General features: G+C 35.4%; 1 protein-coding gene across 2 annotated transcripts; it reads right to left on the bottom strand.

The window, feature by feature from the left end:
• Positions 1–14,335: 14,335 nt before the first annotated feature.
• Positions 14,336–16,425, bottom strand: LOC131640706 (short-chain dehydrogenase TIC 32 B, chloroplastic-like). 2 transcript variants are annotated; one of them, XM_058911093.1, is made up of 7 exons: positions 15,994–16,425; positions 15,631–15,862; positions 15,460–15,539; positions 15,203–15,362; positions 15,039–15,117; positions 14,794–14,875; positions 14,336–14,704 (listed from the first exon to the last, which is right to left on the bottom strand). In XM_058911093.1, exons 1-7 carry the CDS (start codon positions 16,121–16,123, stop codon positions 14,475–14,477), a joined length of 993 nt encoding a protein of 330 aa, XP_058767076.1. In that variant the 5' UTR covers positions 16,124–16,425; the 3' UTR covers positions 14,336–14,474. The 2 variants fall into 2 exon arrangements, with proteins under 2 accessions (XP_058767076.1, XP_058767077.1); XM_058911094.1 differs by having other exon boundaries at positions 15,209–15,362; positions 15,994–16,422.
• Positions 16,426–20,389: the final 3,964 nt, after the last annotated feature.

The following is a 20,389-nucleotide window of genomic DNA, read 5'->3' as shown; positions in this document are numbered from 1 at the left end:
CGAAAAATAAATTCTAAGATTCCTATGGCCTTGACGGGCACAGCCTAGTCATGACGGGCGTCATGCACACCACACCGTCACCATAAAGTCAACAAATAAGAGGATTCAAGTAAAAGAACCATGATGGACAGGCCATCATCCCAGTTGACACCCGTCATGGCCCACAATCTAGCAATTTCTTGAAAGAGTCATGATGGGCAGGCCGTCAGCCTAGCTCACGCCCGTCACGACGTTAGTGCCCAGAAAAATAGCACTAGTATTAGCCGTTTTGCCCCCATTTTCTTTCACTCCCACTCAAATTGTGTGATTTCAGTAGTTCATGTACGAGTTTTTCACTATATAAAGGATTGTAGTTCACTAATTTCATCATCCAAGCTTTGTTAGAGTCAAAAACTACACTTTGTAAAAGCACTTATATCTCACTTTGACGTGTACTTGCAAATTAAATTTCTTACATCTTGGAGGTTTGCTTACTTAGTTGCTTCTAGTTTTATTCTACCATTGTTGTTGTTTTATTTTCAAGTTATTGCCACATTTACTTCAAGCAAATTGTGCCAGATCAAAAGTCTCCCTTAAGAGCATTTAATCAATTCAAGTTTCTACCTTTATGCTATTTCGAGGTTCTTTTTACTTACTATTTTTTAATATGAATGTCATGAAAATAAGTTGTTTATTTATTGCTTTTAACATGTCAGCGTAAGTCTGATGAGTCCGGAATATGAAGATCGTCATGCTGGCGGTATTATGACGAATTGCATGTTAAATTTTATAACGAGAATTATTTTTAGATCTGAAAAATTCAGTTTTTACTGTTGAATATTTACTTCGAAAGTAGAAATACCATGATACTGCTTTCAGCTCGAAAGAGTGAAAACGGTATTCGACTCAAGAAAACTCAAAAATTAATTTTTAAATACAGTAAAAGCGCTTTTTAAATTAATTTAGAAAATACTAATTTTCAAAAAGGGATTTAAAAAATCTTGAGTTTAGGAAGACCATTGATAGTTTTTTCATAGATAATCTTCATCATGCTTCTGAGATTTATATGACCTAGTTTCTAGTGCCACAACTTGATTTCATCTTCTTTAGAGATCAAGCTTGCTAGAGATTGATCATTTACTTGACAACTCTGCGTGTAGAAATTGTGTGATGATCTGTTCCAGATGTTTATTGGTGACAATATATTCAGAACGATTGAAATTTACACATAATTCTTGATCATACAACTGGCTGATAATGATGAGATTTGCAGTCACACTTTCAACTAGAAGGACCTCCATCTAGACTAGAGAGGCCTGGATAATCCAATTTCCCTTTTCCAATGATCTTGCCTTTAGCACCATCACCAAAAGTAACATAGTTATTTGAATAAGATTTTACATCTTTCAAATAATTCTTCTTACCAGTCATGTGTCTGGAGTAGCCACTATCAAAATATCAATCTTTATGAGAGGAATCCCTTAGGAAGGTATGAACAATGTGACTTGTAGTTGTCTCTTTGACTTTCCATACCTATTGAGGACGACCATTCCTTGTAGTATTTTTGACATGATATTTTGATATTGGTAGTAAGGTTTTTCATACAGTTTGTAGCAAAAGGGTCGTATATGCCCCTGTTGCCCAAAATTGTGACATACCCATGAAACTCTATGGTATACTCTTATGTGCTAGTAATGATGTCGAGCAAATGTTGTGACATGTAATTTTACATCAGGAATTCAGTCTTTTGTTCAGGAGGAACTAACTTATTTTTTTGTATTCGTGGATATGTAGTCAAACCCAAAATTTCCCAGGATTTCATCAAGAGTATATGAACTAAAATTTATTATGTGAACTTACTTGGTCATACCTTAGAGCTCGAAGTTCAGGTGCTTGACATATTTTTAAGATTTGTGATTGTTATGATAAGATTAAATTTATCTTGCAGTATAACATTTATCTTTACCTTTTGTTTCTCGCCAGTGATACACTCCTCTTTCCACTTGAGATACAAAAGTTTGTATGCTTCAGGAACATATCCATCTAAAATATCTTCATCACTAGATTCATCATTATCATCCTGATCATTTGGCTTGAATCTCACACAAGTTGTGAAGGCAACCACGATGTTTGCCTTTTTCCTTCACTATCTTCTTATGATTCTTCATTTGACAATGTGGCAGTGTATCCTTTTTCTCTTAAGAAAATTGGTATATTCTTCTTGAATGTGTACAAATCCTTTGCATTCATGGTATTATACTCCTTTTCCTTTGTTTAATTTGTCTCATTCTCTGCCTCTGCGCCAAAACCTTTAGAGTTGGGAGGTATACTATATTTGACATTGGTTGTGACATTTTTTCTTAATCTTCTGTCAAGTCTTCTTGTAACCTTACCAAATTTTCTTGCAAATAAGGAAATAGAATTAAATAGGTTATCATCAGTGTCTTCTTCTACATGTTCGTCATATTTTTCAATGTTAACTTTGAAGGCAACACCTTTGTTTCTTTTCTCTGATTTGTCATTGATGTACATCTCAAAGGTGAGCAATGAGCCTATGAGTTCATCCACTTTGATAGTGACAATGTTGTGAGCTTCTTTAATAGTTGTAACTTTCATGTCAAACCTCTTTGAAAGTGATCTAAGAATCTTTCTGACCAACTTTTCTTCAAAAAGTTTTTCACCAGGAGCAAATGAGCTATTGGATATGTTACAGTCAAATATTGAAATAAGTGATTATTTCATCTTATTTCATCATCATGTTTTAAAAATTTAGTAGCGAGGAGTTGAAGTCTTGAGAATCTCCCAAGCTTTTAGCAACAGAACATGTATTGATGAGTTTAAAGATGTTTTTGTCAACTCCATTAAAAATAGAATTGAGAACACGTGAGTTTCCATAAGCTTCTTCATCTTCCTCTTTAGATCATTCTTCTTATAGCTTTAGAAATCACGTGTCATCTTGTGCAATGATCATTAGGGGTGTCCATCCTTTGATGGCTTCTTTCCATATTTTGTTATCCATTGACTTGAGGAAAGCAATCATGCGGGCTTTAAAAAAAATCATAGTTCGTACCATCTAGAATAGGTGGCTGGATTACAAATTATCATTCTTTAGCATTTCCCATTTTGAACAGAATGTATAGATCCCCTAGAGCTCACCCAACCAGAACAGGGTGTCTGCTTTGATGCCAATTGAAATTCTGCTCTTCGTATGCAAAAATGTCAAACACAGTGTTGCAACAATGTATATGACAAGATTCTTGTGTAAATAGAAAATTAATAGCAACAAAAATAATGACACAAGGAATTGTTCACCCAGTTCAGCGCAAAGTCACCTACGTCTGGAGGGCGTTAACCCAAGAAAGAAAATTCACTTTTAATAGTCAAAAGTACAAATTGGTCTTAGTTGAACTCTCCACGTTCAATGCCTCTTTTCCTAGTACAACCCATGAATTCCTATTTAGGACTCCCCCTGAATATGAGACCCCTCTTACTTTCTCTCAAACACTCTCCCAAGTGTTTAGACAATTGCAATAGCTTATGAATGATGAAATGAATTACACCTCAAAACTACTCTGTTCCTTAACATATGAATATGACTAGCGAATATAGCTCAACAACACAAAATGAATACAAAACAAAAGACTCAATACAACTAAACACGCCTTGCTTGTTTCTCAAGGTCTAAGTCTTTTACAATAGATAGTTCCTCCTTAAATAGCAACAGAGTCCAGGTGTAAAGCCCATTAGGGTTTGAATCTTTAGACGCGGTTGGACCAATCTCACAAGTGCACAATAACAAATACGCATTAATTTGATTTGTAATAATTGATTTGATAAATCTTCATCAAATCAGATTTGTTCTTTTTCAATACCGGTGAATGATCTTTTGTGAAAACTTCTATATTTCAAATGCGCATAAAACAAAATTAGACAAATATAGAAACAAATCTTCAAAAGGCGCGAGATTCACTCAGCGCAACCTGACTTCTGGGCGAGACGAGATGTCTCACAATCTATGAAAAATCTTGCTTCACATGTTGATTCCTGGTTTGAACACATAGAAATAAAATGTCTCACACGATGTCGTGACATCTTACTTACTTTACATGTTGCTTACTAAAATGACGTCAACCAAATGTAAAAACACTATTCACTAATGATCCCTCAGTGAAAATAATAACTGCTTGAAACACATTAGTGTCCAACCACTACATAAATAAGAGACTTCAAGTATAATCCAATAATCAATTAGCTTACTTTCTACCTCGTAACACCTTGTTTTACTTTAGTATAGAGTATCTTTTGCAAGTACATTCCCTTCATCCAAACAACAAGGCTTCAAAGAGTATGTGAAAAGAACGCAGCAGTACAACCAATAATGTGAAGACCCCATCACCAGCTAAGATAATCTATCACCTAAATCCACACATGAACAATATGTCATTTATATGCTTTTACCAACAACAACAAAAATGTTGGCATGTACATATCAGTTGAGACTTGTATATATGCTAATAGTAATCACTACAACGCGCAAGGCTTACTAAAGCGCTTTTTTTGGCCTTTAATAGCGCTTTAAAGCGCTGCCAAAGCCAGCGCTGGCATAGGCTACGAAAGCGCTTTTAAAAGCGCTCTGGTAGGCCCCCCTATAAGAGCGCTTTTCTGGAAAAAACGCTCTTGTAGGCCCCCTTTTAAGAGCGCTTTTCAGGAAAAAGCGCTCTGGTAGGCCCCCCTTTAAGTGCGCTTTTTCCAGAAAAGCGCTGTGATAGGCCCACCTGTGAGAGTAAAAAAAAAAAAAAAACGCAACATACTAAAGCGCTTTTGTAAAAGCGCTCTTATAGGGTTGGCTTTAAGAGCGCTTTTTCCATAAAAAGCGCTCTGATAGCCCCCCCTATAAGAGCGCTTTTACAAAAGCGCTTTAGTATGTTGTTTTTTTTTTTTTTTTTGCTTTTTTAGTAATCTTTGGCAGCGCTTTTAGAAAGAAGCGCTTTAGTATGTGGGCCTTTAAGAGCGCTTTTTTAAAAAGCGCTTTAGTAGCTAAATGAGGTATTTTAATGTGCAGCCTGTAATTTAATCCTCCCAGTCGACCTGTAATATTTTCGACCTGTAATATGTTTTCAGCCTGTAATATTTTCGACCTGTAATTTATTTTCGACGATATTATTTCAGCCATCAGTAAGACAATATATATATATATACTAATATAATACCATTATAATATCCAAAATTATATATATACATCATTACAACATCAATAATATTATAGTACTTCAATTCGACACAAATCCTACATGAAAAAGCGCTTAATATAAAAATGACACAAATCCTCTTTTATTTCTTCCAACTTAAGTCTCGGGTATCCAGCGGCACGGAATTCGTCAAGGTACTACAAAACAAAAACAAAATATGAATGATACATTTAGTTAAATGTAATAAATTATATGAAATTATCTTAAGTTATAAATTCATACCGTGAGCGGAATCTCTAATTGATTTGCCTGAAGGATTTCTTTCATAGACCTCAATACAAAGTATCCGCAATCGTAACTGTTTTTCTGTTGCGGACACTACATAGAAAAACAAATAAGATTCTATAGTTGTGCATTGTTTTATCAAGTAGCATAAATATATTATAAGCAACATTGTGAAAAATAATGTACCTGCACTTGGATCCAAGTAATGTTGCTAGATTTAGTTCGGGATACCTGTGCGTCCCGTTGACTTCGGAACACTTGTATTGATCTAATTAACAAATATATAAAAGCATATGTTTAGATCAATCCCACAAATAAGTAAATATATATATAAATATACACGAATATATATTTAGAACGATCCCACTTACAAATCAACGATGTCCTTCATGGCCGGATAATTGGTCCATTCACCATTTACCGAATTCAGATAATACACGACTTCCCTTATAGGGTTGATAGCAAGCAGCAACCAGTGTGCTCTATAAATAAAAACAATAGGTTATATGAAAATTTTGCTATACACAAAAGAAACAGAGATTAGATGAACAAAGAATGAGAAACTAACCCTACTGGCCGGGTATTATACGCCCAAAGATGCAGACATTCTGTATTGCCGGTGGACATGAATCTATCTACTAAGCGCTGTCTAACTGATTCCGGTTCCGAATCAATTGCCATTCCGCTGCAGTGGGCGGAAGACACGAAACGGAATCTGTTAGACAACGGAGTCCCGCGCAACACTCTGTCATACAACAACCTTAAATAAAAACATAATAAACATTAGATTATTTTCATTGAAATGTGTAAATAAATTATATTGTGGGACTAATTAAATAATATATCGGATGAGGGAATATTACCGAATGTATGAGTGCATGTTATTGACGCCTAGTTGATCATGCTTAAAAATCTCCTCCAAGTCATCAAGTGTAATAAGTGACTTGAATTCAATACCGAAGACACTCTCATCCATAACGATTTCACGTAAAGCACCATCCTTCAAATCGGACATATCAACCATTGTTGCGAGCGTCGACCGGTACCGAGGCACAAAAGCACCGCCTTTTTTTCCCGCTGGCTTCGGAGGACCAGTGGGTGGTACGGTACGAACTTGCTGCGTCACTTGTTGTGACTCTCGAGCGGATGCCTAAAAATCATATAAGTTATGTAAAATATAAAATCATGCAGATTTAGATTCAGATTAATTATTAACACTTTAAATGTACCTCTTTTAGTGATGCAACGGACTCCTCCTCCTGTAAAATCCCTTTACCCTTAACTGTGGGTTTTATAGGAGCAGTCTAAAATTAAAATGTAAAAAATAATTAATAAACGGTTTAGAATTGACATTCGAAAACTAAATGATTCATAATCGTTTTCAATATACCTCATCACTAATGGTAATGAGCTCCGAGGGCCATGCAACAAATGATCCTATTGCATCTCGCAGCAATGTCGTCTCTGAGACCATGTCAGGTACCGGTAGCATCGCATCATGATCTACTACAACATCCACCGATACTTTCAGGTGTCCATCCGGGAGCAGTCTATGGTGAAGTAAATCTCCCAAAGTGTTGTGCACTTTTCCCTTGCCAACTAGTCGATAACTCGGTTCCGATAAGTATAGTTGGCAAGATGAAATGCCCTAAATCAATAGTAAATATAAAGTCATTATCATTAATAAAATAGAACAATTTAAAAGGAAAAAAAATTATAATTACCTCGGGAAATTTCCTTTGATAGTTGATACTAGCCTTATCACTAGTTTCTTTCACCGATATTGAAGTGTTGCACTTTTCTCTCATATACGCCTCTTTATCTCTTTGCAATTCAGAGACTTGTGCTTGCAATTCCGCCAACTTTTGCAACACTTCTTCATTTGAAGGATTTCTTCTCCTAGGACTCTTGTAAAAAGAGGTTGGAGTCACACCATGACCCTTACCCCTCACCCGACCGGGATACTCAGGAGCATCTAGTGCTCTACTAAGTACGCTCCCCTCACCGGTGGATGCCGATTGCGACAAGGTCTCCTGTAATTCATTTACATTAAAAAATCATTTATATATTAAAAAACATTTGATTTAATTAAAGACACAGTATTATACTTACACATTCAGTAAAAACTCTCTGAACTTCGGGATCGACAGCATGATCCTTGCCCACACGAGCTTCCCTCCACAACACATGTTCAGGAAGTGAGGTTTCCTCACTTTTAGTCTCCTCTAACTATGCATTGACACAAATGATAAAATCGTCAAATAAAACACATTTAGACAATTAATTAAAACGCATTTCTATTTACTTACAATTTTATCCTCCAAGCGTGCATATCCCAAACGCCCTTTTTTGTATGGATATGCGGGTTTGGATGCTCTAGCACTATTCTTGGCACTCCTTTTCCGAAAATCTTCATCTCTTTGCTCTACAAACTTAGCCCAATCTTCTTCACCAATGAAGATCTCATACTTTTTTGGCCGTCCCGGTGCCTCTTCAAGAAAGTTTCCATCTTTATCCTTAAGATAAGTGTTTGTCAAAAAAGCTTTCCACCCTCTATATCTTTTGCCGGCCAAACCAAGTATGTAGCGTCTACGATCATCTGGTATCTCAAAAGTCCTCTGCAAAAAAACATACTCATAGTGTGTTAGTATAAGTAATTTAAACAATTTATCATCAAGATAATAACAACAATTAACCATATATGATATATACCTGAAGCTCGTCCCAAATCGCTTTTTTTTTTCGCATCCAAGTCTTCGCTTTTCAGATTCCATCTAGCTACGGAGACCGGAATATGCATACGAACAAGTGTACCAATATAACTTATCAACTTTGCAGAATTAGGACCAATTGCTTGTTTATCAGAATTCCATTCCAATCGGTATACTAATCCTTGGTCTCTATGTCGAACGATTCCCTTCATGATAGTGATGCCTCGTGCAACTTCTTTTGCTTCAGTATCAGGTGGAGCATTTGTATCCGTGGCATCTCTTTCTTGAGCATCTCTTTCTTGTGAGTTTTTAGGTGGAGCATCTCTATCCGGAGCCATTTAACCTGTATCAAACAAACTAAAGCACATTAGTACACTATTAATAAGCTAACAATCTATACAAGTAAAATGGAAGTCAAACCATGCATGTACAAGTAAATCGGAAACGAAATCGGTACAAATCAAAATAAGCGTCAAAAAATAAAGTTGTCGGAATTGAACGAAATTTACATGGCTATGGTAAAACGTCCCCACGGACTCAAAAATAAAGTCGGTTTTCCGAAATTCAGACCCTAAGCCCGACTTTTGATTACGGGCAGAAGCAAAACCGATAAAAAAACAGTCCCGAAATGAACATATAAGTGCATGAGCAGCTCCGGAATCGTCAAAATAGTATAGTTACATGTAAAGAAGTCGACAAACGGATACATGGTTCAAAAGTTATGTACAAAACGAGAATATGCACCAAAATTGAATAAGTACTATACTATTGATTAAAACAATCGGTACAAATTGAATAAAACAAATTAGTCGGAATATGTATACTATTACCTTTATCACTAACGTCTCTTTCTTTTCTTAGCAGGATTGTGTTCTACGCGTCTCTTAACAACGCGGACGGTTGGATTGATCCAAATACCCTCATTATGATCATTTCTAGTACAAGATTCATTCTCATTTTGATCGTTTCTTGTACAAGATTCAATGCCAACACCAATATCACCTTGATCTTCAATGTTTTCATCTACTATTTTGTTAGATAAAAGCACTATAGACCATTTCGTACTTGTCGGATCATTGACATAGAACACTTGTTTAGCTTGAGAGGCTAAAATGAAAGGCTCATCTTTGTACCCTACCCTATTGAGATCCACTTGCAAAAATCCTGACTTATCCATTCGTGCCACTATTATTTTCAACCCACTTGCAACCAAATACAGGAATCTGAAACTTCGCGTAATCAAACACCAAAATGCGCTCGATAACCCCAAAATATGACAAATTTGCAAATTTCGGATTTAAGTCATTCGCACTTGATATGTGCATTGCTTCAGCTACCAGGGTAACACCACTATTTTGCATAGTACTTTTATCATCCTGTTCTTTGGTATAAAATGTGTATCCATTAATTGCGTATGCGCTATAAGAAAGCACAATTACACTTGGACCATAGACTAAACATCTCAACCTTTCTGTTACTGAAGCAGGATCTGAACGATACTTTGAATAAATATGATCCCTAAACCACGGTATGAAACTTCGATTGTGCTCTCGTACTATCCAGTTCTCATTTCTATTTGGATTTAAATCTCGGAGAACAACCTTGTGCATTTCAACATACGGCTCAACCTCAATCTCATTGTGCAGAACATATAAGTGCGCTTGATCCCGTTCGACCATTGATACTGTCACAACTTTATTTCCAATTAGCCTTTTTCCTTCTTTTTTTTCGACAATATGAGATTTGGGGAGTCCAATTGATTGAACATTTGACAGATATTCAGTACAAAACTCAACCGCTTCTTCAACAACGTATCGTTCGGCAATACAACCCTCCGGTCGACTTCTGTTTTTCACGTACCCTTTTAATATTTTCATATAACGTTCAGCAGGGTACATCCATCTCATATAAGCTGGTCCGCACAATTGTGTCTCTTTCACAAGATGAACGACTAGATGAACCATTATGTCAAAAAACGAGGGAGGAAAATACATTTCAAGATCACATAAAGTAACAACTATCTCTTTTTGCAATGTTGGTAAGATCGCGGGATCGACCACCTTACTGCAAATTGACCTGAAGAAGAAACACATCTTAGTTATTGCGCTTCTTACTTTTTCTGGAAGAATAGAACGTATACCTATTGGTAAAAAATGTTCCATTATAACATGACAATCATGCGTCTTCAAACTCTTTAACTTGAGGTCTTTCATGGACACAAGTCTTCTAATATCTGAAGAGTAGCCTTCTGGAACTTTAACTTCACTGAGGAACTTACACAATGTTTTCTTCTCCTTTCTAGATAGAGTGTAAACAGCAGGTGGCAGATATGTTCGTCTTCCTTTCGTCACGGGTCTCAATTCAGTTCTCATCCCCATGTTTACCATGTCATTCCTTATGTTAACGCCATCCTTAGACTTTCCTGGTATATTGAGTAACGTACCTATAACGCTGTCAAATACATTTTTTTCAATATGCATAACATCCAGGAAATGTCTTACGTACAACGACTTCCAATATGGAAGTTAAAAAAAAATGGACTTCTTCTTCCACCCACCCTTGACAAGTGAATGTGCAAAAGGCTTGCCAAACTGAGTGCTCACATCTTTCACCTTTTCAAAAATTTGATCACCTGACAAAAAAGGCGGGGCTGTACCATGTTCGGCCTTTCCGTTGAATGCTTTTCTCCACCCACGGTAGTGATGATTAGAATTTAAGAATCTACGATGACCGAGAAAGACATTCTTCTGACAAAGATCCAATCGTGTCGTATCGGTTTCATCTTCACAAACGGGACACGCCTTTTGACCTTTATTGCTGTACCCGGATAAATTTCCGTATGCTGGAAAATCATTAATTGTTCCAAACAACATCGCCCTCAAGTTGAAACTTTCCTTCCTATACCCATCGTAAACCTCCACACCGTTGTCCCACAAAAACTTTAAATCTTCGATTAACGGTGCCAAGTATACGTCTATGTCATTCCCTGGTTGTTTAGGCCCAGAAATTAGCATTGATAACATCATGTACTTACGCTTCATACATAGCCACGGAGGTAGGTTATAGATCATAAGAATCACAGGCCATGTGCTATGCGAGATACTTTGAATACCATGCGGGTTCATTCCATCAGTAGACAATGACAACCGAAGGTTTCTTGCTTCTTTTCCAAATTCAGGATAATCAATATCAACTTTCATCCATTGTGGTGAGTCTGCCGAATGTCGCAACTTTCCATCAATAATTCTTTCATCTGCATGCCAAGTCAAGTGTCTTGAATCGGTCTCACTATGATACATGCGTCTAAATCTCGGAATTATAGGAAAATACCATAAGACTTTAGCAGGAGACAACTTTTTCTTATATCGAGGGGCACCACATTTAGGACACTCATTCAACGCTGCATACTCGTTTCGAAACAAAACGCAATCGTTTGGACATGCATGTATCTTATCATAGCTCATGCCAATAGAGGACAACATCTTTTTGGCTTCATACGTTCGATTGGGAAGAACATTATCCTCTGGTAGCATATCTTTCATAAGGGCTAATAACTCTGTGAAACTTTTATCCGACCATCCATTGTCCGCCTTTAAGTTGTACAACTTTAACACCGCAGACAATCTTGTGAATTTTGAACAACCATCATACAACGGTTTCTCTGCATCGCTTACCAACCTCTCAAACATTTTGGGACAATCCGCAAGATCTTCTTCAAGCGCTTCTGCAATCTCTTCGACTCGATCGCAATCGTATGTGTCTGTGCAATCGTCGATTGAGGCATACTTCCTATTACAACTCAACCCAGCATTCCCGTTACTTTTCTCACCATGCATTGTCCAACATGTATAACTTCTACCAATTCCAAACCGTAGTAAATGGGATCCCAACTGTTTCCCGTCAACCTTACCCCCATAACAGCAACCCAAGCAAGGACACGGCATTCGAAGCGGGTCTTCGGAGTGCTTAACCGCAAACTCAACGAATTCCCATACCCCTTTCTCGTACTCTTTCGACAATCGGTTTGATCTCATCCATGTCTTATCCATGACTTAATTAAGCTAAACAAATGCTTCTTGGTTTCTCTATCAGGTACTAAGGAATTCTGTCAAGATATATAATAAATAGCTATCATCATAATAGAATACCTAATCAGAATACCCGATTTCTTAAAGAAGACATTACCTTATTTCAAGGTAATATAAGTCCACAAACCAAAAAACTGGTTGAAAATGAAATCACTAGTAAAAATTTGAAAGAGAATAATGTAAAATTTGAAAGAGAATAATGTGAATGTTTCCCATCTCATTTCATTTCAGAAACAAATATAGATATTTCCTTCTTATCTCTTAAAGTCAATTTAATATATGAGCATGTTTTAATATAGTTCAATCCATTTCAAAACTTGTAGAATTCCATAAACCAAGTTGCAAAATAGCAAGAGGAAGAGTTGAAATGTTTGTATTACATTCAAACATGCTCATAGTGCACAACGATCATGGTTTAGAATAAAGATAGCATTTTCATTCTCAATCCCACAAATAAGTAAATATATAAATATACCTCACGAAATAGTATGCCAAAGTTTTCATGTAATCAAAATAACAGTAGAACTTCAAAACTTATACTTTTATATAAAACCTCACGAAACATTGTTCCAATAAGTCAACAAAACCTGAAGCATAACAACCTAACTTAAGTATACTTAAGTATAGTTAAGAGCACAAACCTGAACTAAGGAGAAAGAAGAGTGGTGATATATTGGGAACAAGGTTAAGCAATTTTCTTTTAGAGATTCAGATTCTGCAGATACAAAGAGGCAATCATAAGTCATCGTATAATAGAATACATTACTACTACCTTAGATACTTAATACAATTGAATAATATATGAATCTTGCTAATATGACCAATTCAAAGATTCAAAGATTCATGAATCAACAAGTCCTTAATTCAGAAGCAAACACAAGAAAAATAATTAGCACATATACATAGCAATCTGAACAAAATAATTACAAAACATTTCTAATTACCAGCAATCTGAACATTTTCTAATTACCAGCAATCTGAACATTTTCTAATTGTTCCATCAACTTGTTCCATCATATATTTCCATTAAAGATTAAATCCATTTTGCATAAACTTGTTCCATCAAATATTTCCTTCTAATTACCAGCAATCTAAACATATTCTAATTGTTATTCTACAGCAACCAAATTTAATACTGGTACTACAAACATACTTTGAGCAAAACTTCCACCTATGTTCAGATTCTCGCCCTTCATGCCCTATCTCTCAAGTCCCAAGTCAGTGTGGATGAAATATATGCATTCCAAAACTCCTAAATAGTCTAAACCACAGAGTAGGTAAATTGAATGTATCTCAGAGAAAGAACCTTTACCTGTATGTGTCTCTCGAATAATCTGAACAAAAGCCCAGAGTTGAACAAGCGACGAGCTGTGCCGTTGAGAAGAAGATGATGAGAACAAGCAAAGATGGAAACGATTGAGAACAGAGAGAAGACGATGAGAAGACGATGAGAAGAAGACGAACGAGTTATTATGGATTTTATGAGATGGTGAGTTTTCTGAGTTGAAATGGAAACGATTTTCAGATGGAAACGATGGAAACAATTTTCAGATGAAACGATTTTCTGGGTTTTCTGAGTTCAAAGATTTTGTGAATTTCTGTGGGCAGCGAAGAAATTAGGGATTTGGAAACGAGCGCATTTAGTATAATTTGTTTTTAAAAATTTTAATTTTAAAAAGGGTATGACAGCGCTTTTGAAAAGCGCTTTCGTAACTAAGGCTATACCAGCGCTTTTTAGGATAAAAGCGCTCTTGTACCCCACCCCCTATAGCAGCGCTTTTGAAAGCGCTTTCATAAACCCCCTATAAGAGCGCTTTCAGAAAGCGCTTTCGTACCCCCCCACTATAAGAGCGCTTTTGGAAAGCGCTTTCGTACCCCCCCCCCCCCCCCCCCCCCCCCCCCCCCCACTATAAGAGCGCTTTTGGAAAGCGCTTTCGTTCCCCCCCACTATAAGAGCGCTTTTTTAGCGTGTTTTTTTATTTTGTTTTTAGCGCAACCTATACCAGCGCTTTTTACTAAAAGCGCTTTAGTAGGGGTGCTGCTAAAAGACAAATTTGGTATAGTGAATAGAAATTGATTACAATTGGCTCTCATATTTGCTTCATAGAGAATAACCACCAATCACTTTATTATAGTAATGATTATATGCTTTATTTATACATGTTGATCTCTTATTTGTACAGCAAAACCAATGTGGCCAACTATACATATGAAGAAGTACTTCAAATTGTTGCTTGATGCAGTCGTTTTTGAAGCAATGCATGAGTGTTGTTCCATAACTTCTGAGCTTCCAATTCATCGTTCGCTAAGCGAGAACACTTACTCTCATTACAATCTGTAAAGTATTTTCCACTCACCCCTTCTATTTTTGGACTCAAAGCCACATAACATGTTGTTGATGCACCCTGTGGTGTAGATTTCAGCAACTTTGATGCAATGAAAAATAAGGAATCTGCATGGAAGTTTCAAATGTCACCATATTCAACTTTTGCTGAAATGAAACTAATGTGATTAACTTTATATACTTAATTATATATTTACCTGTTATTAAACCCTTGTTAATAATTCTTGTCTTCACAATACCAGGATGAACTGCATTCATAGTCACTCTTGCATTCCTTGCCTATAATCATATGTTACACTTTTTAACAATTTTTTAGTGGGACCAAAATGCACTAATGCATAGAAAAGTTTTGTTTTCACTTTCTTATAGCATCATGATGATTATATACATTCACAAATGAGACAATAAAGTTTCCAGTTTCCTTCTAATTAATCTATCTAACCTTGAGTTGTCTGGCTATTTCTTTGGCATGCAAAATATTCGCCAATTTCGATTGCGCGTAAGCTCGAGTTCCATTATAGCTGCAATTTATTGCATTGAAAATGATAAATAAAATGATAAATATTTAAACTTAATGCAATTGTTTGAAAGTGTTTGTACTAGTACTTGTACTTTTTTCCACTGAGTATGTGTGTGAAACAAAAACCATTTCTCTTCACCCAGCTATGTATGACAGAAGAAACGTTTATTATTCTTCCTTCAAAACTTGTTTTTTCTGCTGTTTCAATCATTTTGTCTAGTAAGATTTCTGTTAACAAAAAATGTCCTGCAAGGAAATTCAATAAAATATGAACATCATTTCATTTTTAGCTACCAATTAGCTAGAGTTTTAATAGTAATAGTAAATAGTAATTAAATTGTACCTAAGTAATTTGTAGCAAATGTCATCTCAATTTTGTCTTCTGAGAATTCCAAATCTTGAGAGAATATGCCAGCATTGTTTCTGTATAATAAAATATCATAAAACATGATTATACTTTTTCACTTTTTCTTTCACAATGATAATTAATAATTAATATGATAAGAGAACTTACATTAGAATATTAAGTGGAAGATTTAAAGCTAAAAACTCTGAACAAAATCTTTGTACAGAACAAAAAGAGCTAAGATCAATCTCCAACAGAATAACCTCAGCATTTGGACTCTCTTTTTGAATATTCTCTCTCACTTCTCTTCCTTTCCTCAAATCTCTTGCACCAATCACAACTCTCACTCCTCTTTTTGCTAACACTCTAGCTGTTTCTGCTCCAATACCAGAAGTGCCACCTTCATTAAAAATTCAACTTCATTAATTATATCATATGAACACATACACTAACACAGATACACTTTTTTTCAGAGGTGTCGGTGCTACAGAGATTATATCTATCCTACAATCATGGTTATTTGAGACTTACCAGTGATGAGAGCAGTTAGATTGGAAGGAAGAAACTGAGAGCAGTTTTGAGTAACATGTTCAGCAGTTGAATTTGAGCCAAAACCACTAGGTCCTGCAATTCCTGCTAAGTATCTCAATGTTGCCTTCATTGGATTATATTATTATTGCAAAGACAAGAAATAGCATTTAAAGTTGGGTGGGACTCAAAAATTCATGTATCATATATATACTGTGTGTAAAACTATATATGATGATATCTTATATTTACTGTGTGAAATTATTGTTTAATCCTAGGACCAATCTACCTAGGTGATATGTACCTAACAAGTGAAACTTGTTTCTTTCAGAAGCTTAGAACATAATGACAATGTTTTAGCAACATCATTGGTAAAGAGACAACTAGTATACCAGATGGTCCACAAACTATGTGATTAGACTAATACTACAGTGTAACCAACATATAGTGTGACATATGTTTGGTCCCTACATCATTTGGTCTTCAATTCAAGTCTTTAACAGAACTCTTTAAACTCCAAATCTATCTCAATTGGCAAAAATCGATATTGATATATTGGACGCCATCATCTAGGTTTGAACCTGAAACTTCACAGTTGAATGTGAGTTTTTAATAGTTATCACCATTTTGTCTACATGTAAAAAAACCAGAACTTTTTAAATGATGTCTATAAGATTTTCAATAGCATAATTATGTTTATGTACAAATAAAAAAATAAATAATAATGGTTAATTAAGTAACTACAAATCATTATATGAAGATAACCAGTGAAGTTAAAACTAAATGCCTTCTTTATTTGATCTTTTTTATTTAACCTTTTTTAGTGGCGTGTGTGTGGATCCAATTTGTTGCACTTCCTAATTACAATACAAAAGTGTCATCATCTTATCTCCTTTGTCATCTTTTCACAGAATTGAAGAAAAGTCCATCATCTTGTACGCTGTCAAAGTTTTACAAAGTTTGAAGCAAAGATTCCTTCTTGTTTCGGACCATGGTTGGTTGTTTGTTTGTGAGGAAACTAATGGTATATCACCATCATAAAATGGTTTGTTATCTTAATTAGTGAAAGTATGGCCACTGAAAACCATAATATTATCAGAATATATATTACCATAATTAATAATTTATAGTCAAAACTTAAAAGAGATAAAAGTAAAGAAAGAAAAGCCTCAAAATTGATAATTGACCTTGAGTAAGTTTAATATGCCAAAGAGTTACCGATTCCACGAGAGCTTTGAAAATCTTTAATTTCGAATAGTCTACTAGTTTCCCACTTCAAATCTCCATTGATATATGGTAGATGCACATATGTTGATTTGGTAAATTGTTGTAGCAACGATTTTACTCAATAAATTCTTTGGAAACCTAGCTCCGAGCAACATGCACCTTACCCTCTTCAAAATGGCCATTTTCTTTAGGTATGCCAACAACGATAATATGCCTTTTTATATTGTTTTCCGCAAAATTCATTAAACCACTCTAAAACTAACTCCAAACTATTGTGAGTTCTTCTTGTAGAACTATGTTTTACAGGTTAGTGATCAAAGAAGCTCTCCTGAAGGTGAATATGTTTTTGATGATGACAACTAGTGATGATGATAACTAAAGTGCAAGCACAATAAGCGGTTAAAGATGCAAACAGACAAAGTTAGAGTTTGGAGTCCATAGACAATCGATTGGAGCCCATAGACAATCGATTAGTACACCTATTTTAGAAGGCACACTATAAATAGGTTTGCCTCTCTCACTCTTTTTGAATCTCAAAATTTCATCTATTCTAACATCTTTCTTGTGTGAGTTCTCTTTCTTCCACCTTAAGTATCATCATTGCCTATTCAAAGAGTCAGAAATTTAGAGATGTCCCAAAAATGAGTGTTTTCACTGTTGAGTTCATAAATAGAAAGCAAGGAGAGAGGATGATGATCATGGAAAAGAAGGTGATTCAACCATGGAATATAGAGCCAAGCTTATTATGAAGTTACAAACCGTACCATCAAATTTGTCAAGCCTCTCTAAGAGATTTCTTCTCATAAGTATTCGATAGAACCTTCCCAAACCTTGGTAAGAGAATTTATTTAAACTTAAGGATCATATGAACTTCCCTAAGATCATTGGTAAGGGAAGTGGAAATAGATATCCATAAGGATAATTTTGGAAGAATTTTTTAGTTACCATTTGAGGAAAAATCTTATGCCTATGAAGGATTCGTAGGATTTAGGAACTTCAAACACTCCATAGCCCTAAACAACCTTGTTACCAATCCCATGGAGAAAAGAAAATTCCCCTTCAAATCAACTCACTTAAAATCAAATGTTTGCATCATCCACTACCATCAAACTAGAATCCTTTTTCCAAGGAATGTAAACCATAATCATGTCATTAGAAAAGATGTTGTACCCCTCTGACTTTTAACCAAGAGGTTCCAACAAATTTGGTAGAAGAAATTTTTCACCTCATGATTCGCTCCAAAGAGAATCGGTCAACATGACTTCCTTATGGAGCAATGATCATCAAACTCTTAGCAACCTTCAACGTTGATACCATGGACGAAGTTGTAGACTCAACAACCATAGGATCACATATATTACGCTCAGAGAGATAAAACTCATCAAACAAGAAGTACTCTATGGTGACCTAATAATCAAGGAAGAAAAGATCCAGAAGAAGTAGAAGACACAGAGATCAACAAGGTTCTGCAAATATGTCAAAACTTAGCCTAAGATATGGATAAGATCAAGAAAATCATCTCAAGGGATGATGACACTTATGGCAATGAATAGACTTACTTATTTTTCTTAGGATGTTTTATTTGTTGTTTTTCATAATTTCTTTCTGTACTACTTTTAATTTTGCAAATTTTCCTTGTACTTTGAATTTTAGCAATTTGAATTAATAAAAGAGTGATGGTTTCCATTTCCTAAATGTTTATTTGCAAATATGTTTGCATATTTAAATTATCACAATGTATCGTTATCCTCCGTTTTAATTTCGACAAAGAGGGGGAAGTATACTCTCAGGAGGAGTAGTAGAGTAATTACTCCAAACATATATCTATTATTTATTTTACCACCTCTCTGAAAGATGCATTGTCATCATCAAAAATGAGGAGAATGTGGAACTATATTTTGCAGGTTAGTGATCAAAGAATATGTCCTAAAGATGAATATGCTTTTGATGATGACAACTAGTGTTGATAATAACTAAAGTGCAACTATAATAAGGAGTTAAAGATACAAGCAAAGAATGCTAGGGTTTAATGATCACTGCAAAGATCATCTTGTGATGGAACTCAGATAAAACAAATCTAAAGCCTTATCTCCAAGAAGAATTTAAACAAGTCTCGATGCTTCAAAGAGTGAAATAGAGAAAGTGTGAAAGCTAATCCTATCACGTCCGAGTTAATAGTATGTTGTAAAAGCATAAGAGCTTTCTCGTAAAGATTATACGACTAATCACATACACACAAAAACAAGTTTTATAAATTATTATTTTTAAGAAAATATTTCTAAAAACATTTTAAAGCTATGCTAGTGGAATCAGGAGTTGTTAGAAAAGTTCAGAGAAATGTTTTGTACTGGTCAATCAATCGGGTTAGTGAAAAAATGTGCCCTAAACATTTAGAATAATGTATTAATGGATGGTAACACCTATATATCTTTTCTTACCTTGTAAAACCTTCTAAGCGATTGATTCTAGGTTAACCAATCGATTGGTACATGATGTCAGTCAATTGGCTCATTAATTTTGGCCACAAAGACTTTCCGTTTTTGAGCCAACCTCTAGCCCATAAATAGAGGTAATTTCCCCCATATCTTCACTTCCAAAATTATGAGCTCTCGTGTCTCACTCCTCACTCTCTCTAAAAATATTTTCTCACTTTTACTCACTTATCAATGAGCTGCAGTGTTTTCAAGAAATATCTTTTGCAAGTGAGGCATCTTTGTAATTCTAGAAGGGTGGTGTTGTAAATTCACCAAGGAACATTTTTTACCTTGGTTAAATAATTTATCAAATTAGGGATAGTTTATTTGAGTTTGAAGCTAAACCCTTTAAAAGCTTTGGTTTGGGGATTTAGTTACTAAGTCATTGGTTCGGTTCGAAGGCCCAACCCTTTCAAAAGCTTTCAATGGTTCGAGATCAGCTCGGTATAAAATCTCAAGTTAGTTCGTGGTTATCCTATATAAAACCCCACTTCAGTTCAAAGGCTCATCCCATTCAAAAGCTTTCAACGGTTCTAGATCAGCCCAGTATAAAATCTTAAGTTGGTTGATGGCTATCTTGTGTAAATCCTCGGTTCGGTTCATAAGCTCAGCTCGAGTTAAAATTTTGCTAAGGTTGGAGATAAGCTTGGTATAAAATCTCTTAGGTTCATAGTCATCCCGTAAAAACACTGGTTTGG

Source organism: Vicia villosa, unplaced genomic scaffold, assembly GCF_029867415.1.
Source record: "Vicia villosa cultivar HV-30 ecotype Madison, WI unplaced genomic scaffold, Vvil1.0 ctg.003279F_1_1, whole genome shotgun sequence".
Lineage (NCBI taxonomy): Eukaryota > Viridiplantae > Streptophyta > Magnoliopsida > Fabales > Fabaceae > Vicia > Vicia villosa.
The sequence above is the reverse complement of the archived record's forward strand: the minus strand, read 5'-3'. Positions and strand labels throughout refer to the sequence as shown.